Source organism: Carcharhinus amblyrhynchos, chromosome 4, assembly GCF_965287045.1.
Source record: "Carcharhinus amblyrhynchos chromosome 4, sCarAmb.v2.hapA, whole genome shotgun sequence".
Taxonomy (NCBI): domain Eukaryota; kingdom Metazoa; phylum Chordata; class Chondrichthyes; order Carcharhiniformes; family Carcharhinidae; genus Carcharhinus; species Carcharhinus amblyrhynchos.
The window spans coordinates 16,168,565-16,185,781 of NC_137327.1; the positions used below are offsets into that span (position 1 = coordinate 16,168,565).

General features: G+C 42.6%; 1 protein-coding gene across 3 annotated transcripts in view; it reads right to left on the reverse strand.

The window, feature by feature from the left end:
- Window positions 1–802: 802 nt before the first annotated feature.
- LOC145341801 (calcium-transporting ATPase type 2C member 2-like) overlaps window positions 803–17,217 on the reverse strand; it is a 67,008-nt gene continuing 50,593 nt past the window's right edge. For all 3 annotated transcript variants that reach the window (XM_080186744.1, XM_080186745.1, XM_080186743.1), the window contains 10 exons: window positions 16,543–16,713; window positions 12,261–12,358; window positions 11,396–11,446; window positions 10,346–10,512; window positions 9,591–9,659; window positions 9,348–9,464; window positions 6,978–7,125; window positions 5,733–5,828; window positions 2,076–2,217; window positions 803–1,678 (listed from right to left, as the gene is read on the reverse strand). In XM_080186744.1, coding sequence (XP_080042870.1) covers window positions 1,557–1,678; window positions 2,076–2,217; window positions 5,733–5,828; window positions 6,978–7,125; window positions 9,348–9,464; window positions 9,591–9,659; window positions 10,346–10,512; window positions 11,396–11,446; window positions 12,261–12,358; window positions 16,543–16,713 — 1,181 coding nt within the window. In that variant the 3' untranslated portion in view covers window positions 803–1,556. The remainder of the gene's footprint in view (window positions 1,679–2,075; window positions 2,218–5,732; window positions 5,829–6,977; window positions 7,126–9,347; window positions 9,465–9,590; window positions 9,660–10,345; window positions 10,513–11,395; window positions 11,447–12,260; window positions 12,359–16,542; window positions 16,714–17,217) is intronic.

The following is a 17,217-nucleotide window of genomic DNA, read 5'->3' on the forward strand; positions in this document are numbered from 1 at the left end:
TCAGCTCCTGGGGTTTTTTGACTAAGTGTCAGCAAATATGGAGGGAAAAGCTAGCAGTGCAGTTGGCGGGTTACACCCTGCTTTTCTTGGCCCAGTTGATACCTAACCAAACTTCCACCCAACACCAGAATTCTCCCACCGTTCACGTCCTGCCGCTGTGCTACCAAGGACAGCGAATTTGTTACTCAGCCAAATCTCGGTTCACTGCATCGGGACTAGAGAATCCCACTGGCGAGAATGGTCGGAGAATCCCGCCCAATGTTTCAGGTCGAGAACGAAAAATCCTTCTTCAGACACCATGAAGTAGGCTGCATAGACTCCAGTCTATTAACTGCAAATCTTTATTAACAACTCGTAACTATATACATATATACAGTAGAGGGTACAGTAATGGAGCTGACTCCATTGTAGGTCCTTACACATCTCTGTCCATTTCTAGACCCTGGCTCTGGGCCTTGCATCACTGTGTGGGTGGTAATATACTCAGCCCATGTTACCCCTGTATGTACCAGACTTTCCTGCTACAGAGATGATCTTTCATCAGGGAGGACACTGGAACTTTGCAAATGTTATAAAAGCTAGGTAATCATGATTAATGTGCAAGAGAGTGAACTCCAGTTATTTAATTTTGGTTACAAGCCTCCCAAAATAGTGATGCAGTAAAATCTTTGTTCATTTTACAAAATGAATAGCTGGGAAATTAGATTCACCAGATTCTCCGTTCTCGCTTGCAGCTGCAGCAGGGTGTGAATGGCTGGTTACATCGCATCCATAGTGTCCAACTGTGCATTACATCAGAATCGAGTTGGTGAAAATGTTGGAGCTCTTCCACAATCACAATTGATGTTTGGTCATAAGTTTATTTTAATGTTTGGGATTGATAGATGTGTTGAGTGGAGGGGATATGGGGCAAGGGCAGATACGTAGTGCTAGGTCATAGATTAACCATGATCCCACCCGAATGGAAGAGCAGGATTGTGAGGCTAACATGTTTCCCTTCAAGAGCCACTATACTGTGCGAACTGAAAAAAAATTCCACCACCTTAATGTGCAAGTTCTATGTGGCATCCATAGCATTTTGCATGTTACTGCAGGTTCATAATGTTGATGCCTGCATTGCTGGGGAAGCTGAACCACCCATGTACGCATGTACTCTAAGAAGTTTGCCATAGGCAGTAATGATGTTGAAACAACAATGCTTACAATATTTATATCTTGAATGTACTGCAATTCAAACATACAGATTTGAGACAAAGGGTTATCAATTTGCATTTTCAGAGGTGCAAGGTTCTTTTGCACATCCCAACCCAATTCAAGACTTTTCATAATGTAGCTTTGCCTTCACAATTTGCAAAACTAGGTGAAGGAATCCTTCTGTTCAAGAGTGTTGTTGGCACATTCTGAACAAAACCATCTTGCCAAAGTGAAATTCCACAATATACAAAGTAAGCTTCATTATTCTTTATCTCCAATATTAAATTTCACAAAGCCATTGATCTGATAAAGTGCAGTTGTAGTGCACCCTGGTTCAGCCAGTTACTTTCCAAATAATATTGTCAAACTCCTAAATTGACGCCGTTTTCCCTTTGAGTAGCTGAAGACCACATTCTTTCAATGAACTTCAAAATCTCTGATGCAACGAAAACCGAAGAGGCCAAGCCTATCAGGAACAGCAAGTCTGTAAAGGAATAGAAAATGCAGATATGTTTAGATTTCAAGTACAGCACTTTAATTTCAGAAGATTTATAATATTGCTTAGATAGTATCTTGCACTATGTCTGGGAGCCATGTGCGACAGGACATGATTTACAAACTATGGCATCTACACTATACCATCTGAACTCAAAATCTATCACTAAAAGAATTAAATTGTGAATATGTGCTACAAAAAATTGCTAACAAATTTTATTACAGAAATGAATTTCATTGGAAAGTAAATCAAAATCTAACACAAAGAATTAAATTGTGAATATGTGCTATAAAAAGTTGCTAATAAATTTTACTGCAGGAAAGAAGTTTGTTGGAAAGTAAATCAAAAAACTTAATGTGTCACTAAGAAATCTCAAATTACATACCAAGTATTCTGAGGCTCTCTGTTTGGAAAACCTTCTGCAGAGGTGGGAAATAGATGACAGCCATTTGTCCCAGAAGTGAGCCAAGTACGGTATATAGGAACACACGATTACGAAAAAGGCCTATTTGGAATATCGATTTAGTCTAGAGAAAGAAAGAAGAAGTATAAGTTATGCTAAACCTTTATATAACACTGTGACCTCAGCTGGAATGTGTGGTTACATTTTTATCTCCCAATGGAAGTACGCATTGGGTTGCAAAATACCCAGAAAATTATTTTCCTCTGCTTTTCCAACTCCACAGCATTTTTGTGAGGTATTTTCATAGGCTGGGATGGCCTTGGGTTCAAACACACATGGCTATCTTCTGAAGTGAAGGTCTGGGATTTTGAGGACCACAGGAAAATGTTATTTCCTTCCACACACAATTTTCATGTGCTGGTGTGCGTTTTGGAAGCCCTAAACAAACACACATCCTTGGACAGCTTGTGATCACAGTGAGAAACCTGCCATTGTATGAGGAATATTCTGAAAGGCAAGTGCAAAATGTTTAGATATCCTCAAATATCACTATTAAATGCTGTATTGTAAAACAGGTGTGTTTTCAATGCAATTACTCATAATTGGGATCAGCAAAGATAGTTTGATCCTCACATGAATGCCATTGTGAAAGTGTTATCATGCATTTCAATACTTTCTCATTGGAGAAGGTGCCATAATTCATTTAAGAACATTTTTGAAAAGTCCAGTCATTCAAAAAAGTTCCATTTTGTGCAGTGGTTTAAATCAAAGGCTAACTCTGGCTGTTAAAAAAACACCCGCTTTGAAAACAATTTCTGAACTCCCTTCATTGATTGATAAGAAATCTGCTTTGAAACAAAAATGGGACACCATTCTATTCTGTCAGTTTTAAACAATATGGCTGGATGCTTTTGTCATGACGGCTATGGCCATTACGAATGCTTGGCTGGATTTCAAGAGTATCTTTATCATTTCAAAAATGACAGAAGAGGCCCAAATCCCAGAAGTCCCTCCTGCACACCTGGCAGCCACTGTTGTGGGGTGGGATTGGTCCCAGTTTGGGGATTCATGCACATGCATTTCATGAAGGCAGTTGCCCATAGAAATGGGCAGTTGCTGAATTTGTTAGATTTCGGCGTGAGAGGTATCTGAAATTTGACATGTACAGATTAGACCTCACTGGAGCAGATCTAAACTTAAAGCTTATTATATAGTGGAGGCCTGTGACTAGCGGTGTGCCGCAGGGATTGGTGTTGGGTCCATTGTTGTTTGTCATCTATATCAATGATCTGGATGATCATGTGATAAATTGGATCAGCAAATTTGCTGATGATACAAAGATTGGAGATGTAGTGGACAGTGAAGAAGGTTTTCAAAGCTTGCAGAGGGTTTTGGACGAACTAGAAAAATGGGCTGAGAAATGGCAATTGGAATTTAACGCAGACAAGTGTGAGGTATTGTACTTTGGAAGGACAAACCAAAGTAGAACATACAGGGTAAATGGTAGGACTCTGAAGAGTGCAGTTGAAGAGAGGGATCTGGGAATACAGGCGCAGAATTCCCTAAAAGTGACGTCACAGGTGGATAGGGTCGTAAAGAGTGCTTTTGGTACATTGGCCTTCATAAATAGGAGTATCGAGTATAAAAGTTGGAGTGTTATAGTAAGGTTATATAAGGCATTGGTGCAGCCGAATTTAGAGTATTGTGTACTGTTTTGGTCACCTAATTACTGGAAGGATGCAAATAAGGTTGAAAGAGTGCAGCAAAGGTTCACAAGGATCTTGCTGGGACTTGAGAAGCTGAGTTACAGAGAGAGATTGAACAGGTTAGGACGTTATGCCCTGGAGCATAGAAGAACGAGGGGAGATTTGATAGAGATGTATAAGGTTTTGATGGGTGTAGATAGAGTGAATGCAAGCAGGCTATTTCCACTGAGGCTAGGGGAGAAAAAAACCAGAGGACATGGGTTAAGGGTGAAAGGAGAAAAGTTTAAAGGGAATATTGGGGAGGCTTCTTCATGCAGAGAGTGGTGGGATGAGCTGCCAGATAAAGTGGTGAATGCAGGGTCCACATTTAACATTTAAGAAAAGCTTGGATGGGTTCATGGATGAGAGGGGTGTGGAAGGATATGGTCCATGTGCAGGTCAGTGGGACTAGGCAAAAAATGGTTCGGCACAGACATAAAAAGGGCTAAAAGGCCTGTTTCTGAACTGTAATTTTCTGTGGTTTCTATTGGTGCCACAAGTATTCTTACATTAACACTGCAATGAAGTTACTGTGAAAATCCCCCAGTCGCCACACTCTGGCACTGTTCGGATACAGTGTGGGAGAATTTAGCATGGTCAATGCACCTAACCAGCATGTCTTTTGGACAGTGGGAGGAAACCGGAGCACCCCGAGGAAATCACGCAGACATGTGGAGAACATGTAGACTCTGCATAGAGAGTGACCCAAGCTGGGAACCGAACCCAGGTCCCTGGTGCTGTGAGGCAATATGCTAACCACTGTGCCACCCCCTTTATGGATTCATTTGATAGCCAGGCTATTGTTTTGGAGAAGTACAGTATCCTTTGGATATAGACCTGGGAAACCTTTGGGGAAAGCCAGGTACCCTTTGTGATTTCTCAATTTAGGCAGAAATGTGAATAAAAAGTACATGAACTCATTGGCATTGTAAATATTGTTAGAGTTTTCAAAATAACTGTCAAAAGGGTTAAAATAAACTGTCAAATGGAGCTGTCAAGGCATTTAAAATTCCTGTTCTTTAACTCTTCTGAGAAATAAAACATCTGGAGTGTTAAAAAAAGATTGCTTGCTATTTCACTCTTAAGCCTTAGAGTTTCCATTACTGGATTTCTGCTGCATAGCTGATTTCTCAATAGCTCAACATCACAGTAGGGTGCCTGCCATTTCAGCTTGATTGATAGCTCCAAGCAGTTCTTTGAATTGGGACAATGGATTCCAATGCTGTTTTTCTAAGAGATTATGCAATCGAATGAAACATTTTTTTGTCAGAAGGATAAAATAGTTGAAGGAGTATAAACATAGTAAATGAAGATTTTTTTTAAATGAAGTCTGCAATAGACGACTGGAATTTTTATTTCATCCCAGTATGGATTCTCTGATCAGCTCATAGTGAATCCAGAATATAAAATCCAGACCATAGAATCCCTACAGTGCAGAAGGGGACCATTCAGCCCATCAAGTCTGCACTGCCCCTCCAACAGAATGTCATGCTGAGGCCCTCATCTGGCCCTGGACCCATAACCCAACGCATTTACCCTGTTAATTTCCCTAATGTGCGCATCTTTGGACACTAAAGGGCAACTTAAAATGCCCAATCCACATAACTCGCACATCTTTGGGCTGTGGGAGGAAACTGTAGCACCCAGAAGAAACCCATGCAGACATGGGGAAAATGTGCAAACTCCACACAGACAGACAGTCACCTAAGGCTGGAGCTGTGAGGCAGCAATACTAACCACTGTGCCACCATGCCATCCCTGTGCCACCTTTCTGCCCTTATTGGGTGAGCTGGCATGGTGGATGCTTTGTCTGTATGGCGCGCAAGAATCTATACTTTTCACTGCGTATTGGTACACGTGTCAATAATAAATCAAATCAAGTAACATGTTGTACCTGAGAGCGACAACTTAAGGCGTTGAACATATCAAAGAAGACAAAGCAGGTGAATGTCATGGTTGTTGTCCTTGACGAAATCTTCCCCTCCGGCAGCTATTTGAAATAAAGCGATGGATTCAAAGTTACAAAATCATAAAAATTAAAACCACTGAAACTGCCATAGTACATCAATTATCTCTTATCTTTCAGAGTAAGCAGAAAGGTAAGCAGTCTATGATTAAACTACTGTAAGAAATCTGCAGACATTTGGAATGGGATAAGTAGATAAATAGACATAAATAAACAAACTGTGAATGGAAAATATACATGGATCATTGGGGTGGCATGGTAGCACAATGGTTAGCTCTGCTGCTTCATGGGTCCTGGGTTCGATTCCCGGCTCGGGTCACTGTCTGTGTGGAGTTTGCATATTCCCCTCGAGTCTGCGTGGGGTACTCCGGTTTCCTCCCACAGTCCAAAGATGTGCGGGTTAGGTTGATTGGCCATGCTAAGAAATTGCCCCTTAGTGTCCAGGGATGCGTAGGTTAGAGGGATTAGTGGGTATAATATGTAGGGATATGGGGGCAGGGCCCAGGTGGGATTGTGTTTGGTGCAGATTTGATGGGCCGAAGGGCCTCTTTCTACAATGTAGGATTCTATGATTTGTAACTGTTTAGCAGTGCTTTGAGGACTGCATTTATGGAAAAATGAATTTAGAAGAAAATGATTAAAGAAGCAATGACTTTTTCTTAAAAAGAAACTGCTGGCAGCTGCTCCAAGAATGGACTGAGAAATTGGCTTGGTGGACCAAAGATGATCTCTGGAGAATAAGTGTGAATCGTCACATTTTGTTATTCCCTGAAGGGAAACAAATTTCTTTCTGGGACAATGGATCACCTTTCTCATGAATTTCTATGTTCCTTAAATTTGAATAACCTACTGCCTGTGGAACATATTATGAGCTGGAATTCTCCGGTGACTCACGCTGGTGGGATTCTCCAGTCCCACCAGCAGCTTACGCCCGCCTGCAGGTTTTGCAGCAGCATGAGGTGGTATCAATGGGAAATCCCATTGACAGCAGCAGGACCAGAGAATCCCACCGCCAGCAAACAGCACATCACCTTCCACTGCCAAGGAGCACGTAGCTCAGAGGCCGGAAAATCTCGCCCAATATATCTACACACCGCGGGTACACAAATCAGTTAATTGACAATCAAACAGCAATTAAGAGACCAATAATTGAAGTTCATAAATTATACACACCTCTTTCCAATAAACAAAGAGGGTGCCACTGATAATGATAATAGCTGAGAACAATATTTTAACAATTAGGCCCTTATTCAGGATAGAGTCCTTGACATTTCTTGGAGGCCGTTTAATGACATCTTTATCCACTGGCTCAACACCTAAGCTACAGAGAGAAAAGCAGGAAAAAAAATTATAACTCTTCCACTCATCTAAACAAAAGTAGAATGTCTTTTAATTTATTGGAATTGCTCATTTGTTTGTAGAAATAGTATTGCATTCTGATTACATCTACAGCAGTGATTACAGTTAGACGATTGTAACAAAAACCCTAAAACTCTTCAGATACAAGGGTTTTTAACACAATGATTAGAAAGTTTACATGCAAAGAACACTCTCCTAATCTCATTAGATCCACCCACGTTTGTGTGGATTTCTTTCAAATGCTCCAGTTTCCTCCCACAGTCTGAAAGACGTGCTGGTTAGGTGTATTGACCCATACAGGTGTCAGAGTGTGGTGACTAGGGGAATTTCACAGTAGCTTTGTTGTAATGTTAATGTAAGTCTTACTTGTGACTAAAAAATAAACTTTAAACTTTTAAAAATTCTTTCCTATTGTTTTTAATTGGAAGATTTAATTTGTGCAATAGAATGCACGATCAGAAAAGTTAACTCTGATCCTCGCAGATGTAAAATAATCTTAAACTTCCACAACAACCACCCTGAAAGTTTTGGCTATTGTTGACTGATGTCAAAGATCAACTTTTCAGAGCTTTTGCACTTTCATGCCAGGACTGCATTATTTCAATGAGCTATTCACCTGCAGTAAAACTTTAGTACTGAATAATGGCATAGATTTTCAATGTCATTATCTGGACAGTAAACTAGTGGGCATGATTGCCTGACCACCCAATTTCAAATCTAAGAAATTAGTTCCATAGATTACTAACAAGTCATCGTCGAGATGAAAATTTACCTCAAATATTTTTGACTCTTAAATTTAAGGATGACTTTCAAAAATTAAAAAAAACATTTTTGGTTTCTTGTAAGTTTTGTATTCAAAGAAAATACTTGGGATTCAATTTAAATGGAAGTACATTAGTTTATATATTTTTTTGCAAAGCGACAGTTGCCTTACTAAATGGCCAAGGAACAGAACCACGCAATGAAATTAGTTTTCTGTTGCTGAGTGGAGCATGTGAATGAGGTACATGCAGCAGCACAGCTCAGATTTCCCAGCGATACAGATGTTATCTGCACACTAGGGTATGAAACTTAACATTGCCAAGGTCAATATGTTTTTGTTTAAATCATGCTCAGTTGTGTTAACGCATTCCCTGTGGTGTTAAGTCCAAGTAGTGCAGGTTTGCCTCCTCCAGGGAGTTCTACAGAATTTCTCACCAGAGTCAGGTTGAGATCCAACTCCTTATTTATGATTCAGCTTTAATATCAGAACAAAATTGAAACTGCTTTGCACGATGCTGAAGTTCTGTGTAAGTGATTCATGCTACATATTGGAGGAAGAAATCTCAGAGGCAAATATATCAAAACAAAGCGGGAAGATGTCAGGTTGCATCTAAAGGTAAAAAGGACTTGGAGTACTTCATTAAAATGAAAGTTAAAATAGATGAATCCCAGAAAAAGCAAATCAAAAGCAAAGAGCACCGTAGATCATGAATAGGATCTAAATATGTTTAAATATCTAAATATACGGCGGCACGATGGCACTGTGGTTAGCACTGTTGCCTCACAGTGCCAGGGACCTGGTTTTGATTCGCGGCTTGGGTCACTGTCTGTGTGGAGTCTGCACACTTTTCCTGTGTCTGCGTGGATTTCCTCCGGGTGCTCTGGTTTCCTCCCACAGTCCAAAATTAGGTGGATTGGCCATGCTAAATTGCCCCTTAGTGTCAGGGGGACTAGCTAGGTTAAATGCATGGGGTTATGGAGACAGGGCCTGGGTGGGATTGTGGTCAGTACAGACTTGATGAGCCGAATGGCCTCCTTCTGCACTGTAGAATTCAATGAATCTGCGTTCGAATGTATAAAATACACACAGTCCTAAGATATGCCTGTTAGGCGGATTGGTCATGCTAAATTGTTCCTTAGCATCCAAAGTAAACGCATGGGCTTACAGGAATAGGGGAGGTAAGGGTGTTGATAAGATGCTCTTTCAGAGGGTCAGTGCAGAGTTGATGGGCCAAATGGTACAAAATTGGGTATGAAGAAAATCAAATGCTTATAAATTAAAACATATTAACATAATTCACCTTCAAATGGAAATGGGGCACCAACAGGATTTCAGTTGAACATTTAACCCCAACCACACAATGCCACAGGAGCATATCACGGCTTTGATATTACACTTAAACATCTAATATCGATTTGTACCTTTGAGCTGGAGGTCCATCCATAATGATGTTGATCCATAGAATCTGCATAGCATTTAGTGGATTTGGCAGATTAAATATAGTGGAAAGTGCAATCAAGCTCAACGCTGAAATACTTCTGCATGTTTAAAAGGAAAAGAATTGCAGACAAATGTTCACATACTTATATGTACCTCCCATGACAGCTGTGTACAGCAAAGAGACAATTTGTGTTCTTTATAGGAATAACTAAGTTTATACTTACGTACTCAACTGGAATCGCACAAAATTTTTAATGTTGTAAAAAATTCCTTTGCCTTCCTCCATTGCACGCCTACAAAAAAAGGTCCAGTTATTCAACATCATGGAAATCAACACAAATATTAATGTCAACTTTTTTTTCCCCTTGCTTGCCTTTCCCTCCCATACAAAGCTCTCTGAAAGATAATGGTAGCCTTGTGATACTACACCCTTTATTGCAAATTTGAACAGCGAATGCCACGATTAGACTGTACAACATTATGTAAATTTAACTTCACAAAAAACCATAGAATCCCTACAGTGCAGAAGGAGGCCATTCGGCTCATTGAGACTACACCAACAACTATCCCACCTGGGCTCTATCACCGTAATTCCCATGTCTTTACCCTGCTAATCTCCCCTGACACTAAGGGGCAATTTATTATGATCACTCAACCTAATTCGCGTATCTTTGGATTGTGGGAGGGAACCGGAGCACCCAGAGGAAACCCACACAGATACTGGGAGAATGTGCAAACTTCACATAGACATCTGAGGCCGGAATTGAACCCGGGTCCCTGGCACTGTGCAGCAGCAGTACTAACCATTGTGCCACCATGCCAATGGAAATAACTTTTACCCTAAACACATGTATTACATAAAAGGCACATAAGTAAGTCTCCATGTTAAATCAATCATTCAGCAAAAAGTGATGTATTAACTGCTAACTTGCTGTTAAAAAAAGATAAATTTTAAGCAGTACCACTTGAATTTACTCACAAAATAGATGTAAAGTTATCGTCCACCAGAATCATGCCTGCTGCTTCTTTACTGACATCAGTTCCTGTGCCTTTCATGGCAATACCAATATCAGCAGACTTGAGAGCAACAGCATCATTCACACCATCTCCAGTCATCCCCACGACTGCATTATTGCTCTGAAGGGCCTATATAGCAACAATTAAGAGAGATGTCTGACTGCATGGTTTAGTAGTTAACCAATATATAAACAGCATTTAAACTGTCTGTCACATGTCTGCCCTTGGCCTGCTGCAATGTCCCAGTGAAGCACAACGCAAACTGGAAGAACAACATCTCATCTTCTGCCTAGGCACATTACAGCCTTCCGGTCTCAACACTGAATTCAACAACTTCAGGTCATTAGCTCTACCCCACCTCAACCCCCTTGTTTTCATTTTATTTTTTAACTGTTCTCTACCTTTTATTTCTTTACTGTCTTGCTCTATTTTTCTTCCCCCCTCCTCTTTCTCCTAGTTTATTCTCCCTTTCCTTACCTTTTCTCACCCTTTAGTTCCTCTTTCCCCCTTCTTCTGAATTTTACCCCCCTCCCACATCTTCATCTGTCACAGTTTACCCTCTGATGTCAGCTTCTCTGCTGTTTGGCCATTCACACTTTTTATTCTCTCTATGGACTGCCATTAGCAGCCTTTCCCTTGTTTTTGTGGCTACGACTCATCCTTCATTCCCTCACCCTACAGAATAAATATCTCCCACTTTCTACGTCTTTTAGCTTTGACAAAGAGCCATCTGGACTCAAAACTCCAGCTCTTTTCTCTCCTTACAGATGCTGCCAAATCTACTGAGATTTTCCAGCATTTTCTCTTTTGGTTTTAAATTTCAGCATCTGCAGTAATTTACTTTTAACATTTAAACTGCTGCATCTAAAATAATTTCCCTTAGCAGCAACTTCTGTTTACCATCACAAAGTTTTGGTGATATTCTGCAAATATGGAAAATACGTGAACAATGCTGAGGCAAGAGGGATCGATGCTTTCAGCATTTATTGTGCAAATGTAAAAGAAGTTATACCTTTATTATTTTCTGTTTGTGCTTCGGACTTGTTCTAAAGAATACAGCCACCTGAAAAGAGGGATAAGGGCAAGAGAGAAATAGGAAAAATAGAAAAGAAGCATGTCGTATATAGATAGTCTTAAAACACTGCTTTAGTGGTCTATTATAAAATAGTAAGAAGTCTCACAACACCAGGTTAAAGTCCAACAGGCTTATTTGGAATTATGAGCTTTTAGAGCACTGTTTCTTCATTAGGGGAGTGAAGGTTAGTTCACAAACATGGCATATATAGACAAAGACATACATATATGCCATATTTGTGAACTAGCCTCACTTACCTGATGGAGGAGCAGCTTGCCGAAAGCTTGTGATTCCAGATAAACCTGCTGGACTTTAACCTGGTGTTGTGAGACTTCTTACTGTGCCTACTCCAGTCCAACGTCAATATCTCCACATCATGGCTATTTTAAAATGTATAACTAAACTCTGAATACAAGGGACGAGATTCTTTGGCCTCCCCCTCAGCATTTTTCTTGGAGGCGGGAGGTTGCACACTGTTCGCTGCTGGTGGGATCTTCCGGCCTCATAGCTGTCAATGAGAATTCCCATTGAAACCATTCCAAACTGCTGGGAAACCCAGGGGAGGGGCTGCACTGCCAACTGGACCAGAGAATCCCGCTGACGTGAATGGCCGGAGAATTCTGGCCAAGATCTCAACAGCTATAATGATTCCATGCTAATCATTCAAAAACACAGAAATATTAGATGGCTGAATACATATATTAGAGAGGAACTTAACTGAATACACTTTTGAAAAACTTGTAAATTACTTTGCACAAGAGAAATGTAATTCTTGCTTTGAATAATCGGATTGGGTTCGTACCTTCATTACCGTAAGGGCAAGATCCTCATCTTCCAATTGCTCCAGCTGCTCCCCCGACATAACCTCCATATCATCATTATAGAGGTTTATGCTTCTTCCTGAGTGTGCATGCACATTTGGACAAGATTATCCACCGCCATACTTTCAAGTTACTTTTTCTGCCTTGGACTATTTCATTTAAACGACATTCTTAATATATATTGTAATTTACCGTCCAAACCAAAAATAACTTTATAATCTGTGACACATTGGTACAAATACACCCACCCACTGAAAAGAAAATAATGAAATCCAAGTGAAGGTGTCATACCAACAGCTTGGAGATTGCATGAAAGAAACAGAAACTGAACAGTGGATCAGTCGCCCCAAGGACAAGAGAAAGTCGTTTAGTCCAGAATTCCAAATTTCCCATTATAGCATTCTGTTACACAGAATCCCTACAGTGGGGAAAGAGACTGTTCGGCCCATTGAGTCCACAGCAAATCTCTGACAGAGTGCCCTATCCCTGTAATCCCACATATTTACCCTGCTAATCCCCTAATCCACACATCTTGGGACACTAAGGAGCAATTTAGCATGGCCAATCAACCTAACTTGCACGGGAGCGATTCTCCCAGCCTGTTGCACAGCTCTAGCAGAACAACAGGCCAGGAAACATCACCAGAGGATGTTTAGCGGGCTCCCCGCTGGGCACCTGGCCTTCAAACATCTCCAGGGCCAGGATTTGTGGCATCATCAGTCCCGCACCAATTTCTGGCACGGAGCTCATTTAAATATTAAAATTACCATTACCATGCCGTCTGGACCTGGGCTGAAGTCTCTAAGCCCACTAGTCTCATGCCGCTCCACTCCAGTGAGGTTCAGAACAGCTCCCCATCAACGGAGAGCTGGCAGCCTGACCCTGCTGGAGTGAAGAGAGGCCATGGAGGCCCCCCAGGAGGTCGTAGGTTAGGAGGATGCCTCCCAGGCATGGCTACCTTGGACAGTGCCAGCCTGGGTCCCCTGGCACTGCCCAAGGCACAAAGTGGCAATGTCCAACAGTGCAGCTTGACACTGCCCACTGGGCATCAAGCAGTGCCAAGAGGGTAGAGCAAGGCCTGGGGGGTGGGGGGGGGAAATCTGTGGGGATTGAGGGGTCCCACTGCCACTCTGCAATCGGGATCAGTGGCAGAGGGGAAGGGGGTTTGTTGGGGAGACTGGGATGGCAGGGGCCCGCTCAGCGCTGTGCTGCCAGCCTCTCCAGTGGGAATAGCCTCCTCACCACCCCACCACCGTCCAACCTGAATTTTGAGAATCTTTCCCAGCAAACATGACATCTCTGCGGTGCAAAGAGTATGGGAGATCCATTTTGAAAATCCCACTAAAAGACCACTAGGATTTACTCCAGTTTTTACGTGAATTCAGCACTTGGAATATTTTTGGGAGAATCCCGGACCACATTTTCAGCAAGTGGGAGGAAACCGAAGCAGCTGGTGTAAACCCACGCAGGCGCATGGAGAACGTGCAAACACCACACAGTCATCTCAGGCTGGAATTGAACCCGGGTAAAATGGACCAACTGTGCATGTTCCGGTCGGTGCATACACAGAAATCCCCACTGTTTGCTGGTATCCAATTACTGATTCACTTAAGGTAAATATTTTCTTGGTGAACTTGGGGTGACAATGAAATTTAATAACTGCCTTGACAATTTTCAAATTTGAATTGAGTTTTTCATACACTGCTGTATTAAAAAACCCTGTCTTTCCTTTACAAACTGCACGACCAATTTCTGGGGGTGGGGGGTGGAATTTGCACCTCTGTTTTTGGCAGATGAGAAAGTCAGCGGAGGTGGCTTTTCCACTAGTGGGATTTCCGATTCCCATTGTCCCCGCTTCCTCACCAATCTCATAATGGAGCTTCTACCATGAAAAATCGGGAATCTCAATACCATACGTTTCAATATCATTAGCATGTTCACTGCTGTATTATCCCACCTCCCCCGCCCCCCCCAATGTAAGGATTTCCCACCCCCACCAGCATGACGTCATGTCGGCAGGATTTACAATAAGCTTTTGACAAACGGGGACCTGGCAAACAGCTCCTGCTTGCGGCGCTAACCAATGGGTAGAGGGATATGCCTTGACAGCCCCTGGCATTGCCCCCCAGCAGGCATTGCTGGGTGGAGGGTTGCACCCATTGGGGAGCGTTGACAGGGGTTCTCTGGGGGTAAGTGGTCCCATGTTGTTGGGGGTTGGGGAGAGGTTATTTTTCCATGGGAGGGGAAGGGATGTTGTTTTCCCAGCTTTTCAATCTGGCAGGAGCCTCCGGTTGCTGGCGGGATAGATCATTCAGAGACCCCCTGGCAAACATGACATCATGGGTCCCGCCCCTTCCATATTTTTCTCCCAAAGTGCTTGAAAATCTAGCGGGAAAAGGTGGCCAGGCAGTTGGTGGCCTGCCTTCTGCTTTCCTGCTCCAGACCACACTTCGAAAAAAAAATCATAAAATTTCCTCCCTCCACCCCCCCAACTCATTTATTAAAATAAATACTGCAGGAAAAGATGAGAGATAAAAAGACAATCTATTGGTGGTTGACATCTTTTTTCCAGTAGCTACCATGCATAATAGCATTGGGATTGCAATGGTCAACTCTGTCCTGAAATGTGATGCCACATCTTCAGACATGTGCCTCTGCTGAACTATGGGATGGTGCCATGGACTAGCACATGAGCATCTGATGTAGCACCAAATCCATCTCTCTCCAACTGTCCCAATCCCTTTAAATTTGACGCACAAATATTTTTAAATTTTTTGTCGAGTTTGAACCTAGAATTGTGACTCATAGAATTTGGCATGAAAAATTGTTATTTAGAATTCTGGCAGGCATTAGAAAAGTTAGAACATAAGAACATAAGAAATAGGAGCAGGAGTAGGCCATCTAGCCCTTCGAGCCTGCCCCGCCATTCAATAAGATCATGGCTGATCTGTCGTGGCTCAGTTCCACTTTCCCGCCCTCTCCCCATAACCCTTAATCCCCTCTCTTATCAAGAACCCATCAACCTGCTTCTTAAAAATATTTAGCGAGGCAGCCTCCACCACTTCAACGGGCAGAGAATTCCAGAGATTCACCACCCTTTGAGTGAAGAAGTTCCTCCTCAACTCCGTTCTAAACCGCCTCCCCTTTATCTTGAGGCTGTGCCCCCTAGTCCTACTGTCTTTTTTGAGCGGGAAGAGTCTCTCCACCTCTATCCTATCCATCCCATTCATCATCTTATACGTCTCAATGAGATCTCCCCTCATTCTTCTAAACTCTAACGAGTACAAGCCTAGTTTATTCAGCCTCTCCTCATAGCTCAATCCCCTCAACTCCGGTATCAGCCTAGTAAACCTCCTTTGCACTCCCTCCAGGGCCAAAATATCCTTGCGTAAGTACGGCGCCCAAAACTGCACACAGTACTCCAGCTGCGGCCTCACCAATGCCCTATACAGCTGCAGCAAGACCTCCCTACTTTTATATTCAATCCCCCTCGCTATGAAGGCCAGCATCCCATTCGCCTTCCTGACCACCTGCTGCACCTGCAAGCTGGGTTTTTGCGACTCATGCACAAGGACCCCGAGGTCCCTCTGCACCGTCGCCTGCTGCAGTTTTTCGCCACGTAAGTAATAGTCCTTCCTACCATTCTTCCTACCAAAGTGGACCACCTCACACTTGCCAACATTAAATTCCATTTGCCATTTCCTGGCCCATTCGCCCAGCCTATCTAGATCCTTCTGCAGACTCTCCACACCCTCCGCACAATTTGCCTTTCCCCCAATCTTGGTGTCATCAGCAAATTTCGACACCCTGCACTCGGTTCCCTCCTCCAGATCATCTATATAAATGGTAAATAGCTGAGGCCCCAGCACCGACCCCTGGGGCACCCCACTAGTCACCAACCGCCAATCCGAATAGCACCCATTGACCCCCACTCTCTGCCTCCTATTTGACAACCAATCCTCTATCCACGCTAACACCCTACCCCCAACTCCATGTCCCCTGACCTTCTGCAATAACCTCTTGTGAGGTACCTTGTCAAACGCCTTCTGAAAATCCAGAAAGACCACATCCACCGGCTCTCCTCTATCCACTGCCCTAGACACATCCTCATAGAACTCCAGTAAATTTGTCAGACACGACTTCCCTTTAATGAAACCGTGTTGCGTCTGCCCTATCAAGTTAAAACTAGATAGAACTGGACTAAAAGGGAGAAAATGCCAACAGTTTGTTACATAAAGCAATCAGTACCAAATTTCACTGTACCTATAGAAATGGCTGTTTCCTTGGAGTCTCCGGTGATCATCTTCACAGCAACTCCTGAATTCTGAAGCAATTGAACAGCCCCCTTGACTTCGGCTCTTGGTGGATCAATAATACCAATCAATCCCAAAAGGGTAAGTGCACCTAATTCCTGTCCAGCAGCGAGTGTGAGCACTGGGAGAAGCAAATAGGAAAATACTCATCAAGGCTAATTTCTGTCTTTATTTAACGTACATTGAATGTAGGGTACTTTGGGTTAGGTGCGAATAGATATTGAGATAATGACCAGGGGACTTTGGGAGTCCTCTCGTTGCATAAGGAAGGGCTGGATATTCACTCATTTGTTGGCAAAGGTATGAGAAAAGGGCTTTAACCTTTTAAGGTAAGAGGCCCTTATGTAAAAAAAATTAAGACCATAAGACATAGGAACAGAATTAGGCCACTCGGCCCATCGAGTCTGCTCCGCCATTCAATCATGGCTGATATTTTTCTCATCCCCATTCTCCAGCCTTTTCCCCATAACCCCTGATCCCCTTATTAATCAAAGAACCTATCTGTCTTAAAGACACTCAATGGTTAAAAAAAAACACTGTGGGGGATGGTTGTGGATTTGCACAGCAACAGGAGTGGAAATCCGCCCTCTCACAGGGAGGCCTAAATCACGTCTCACGCCAACAT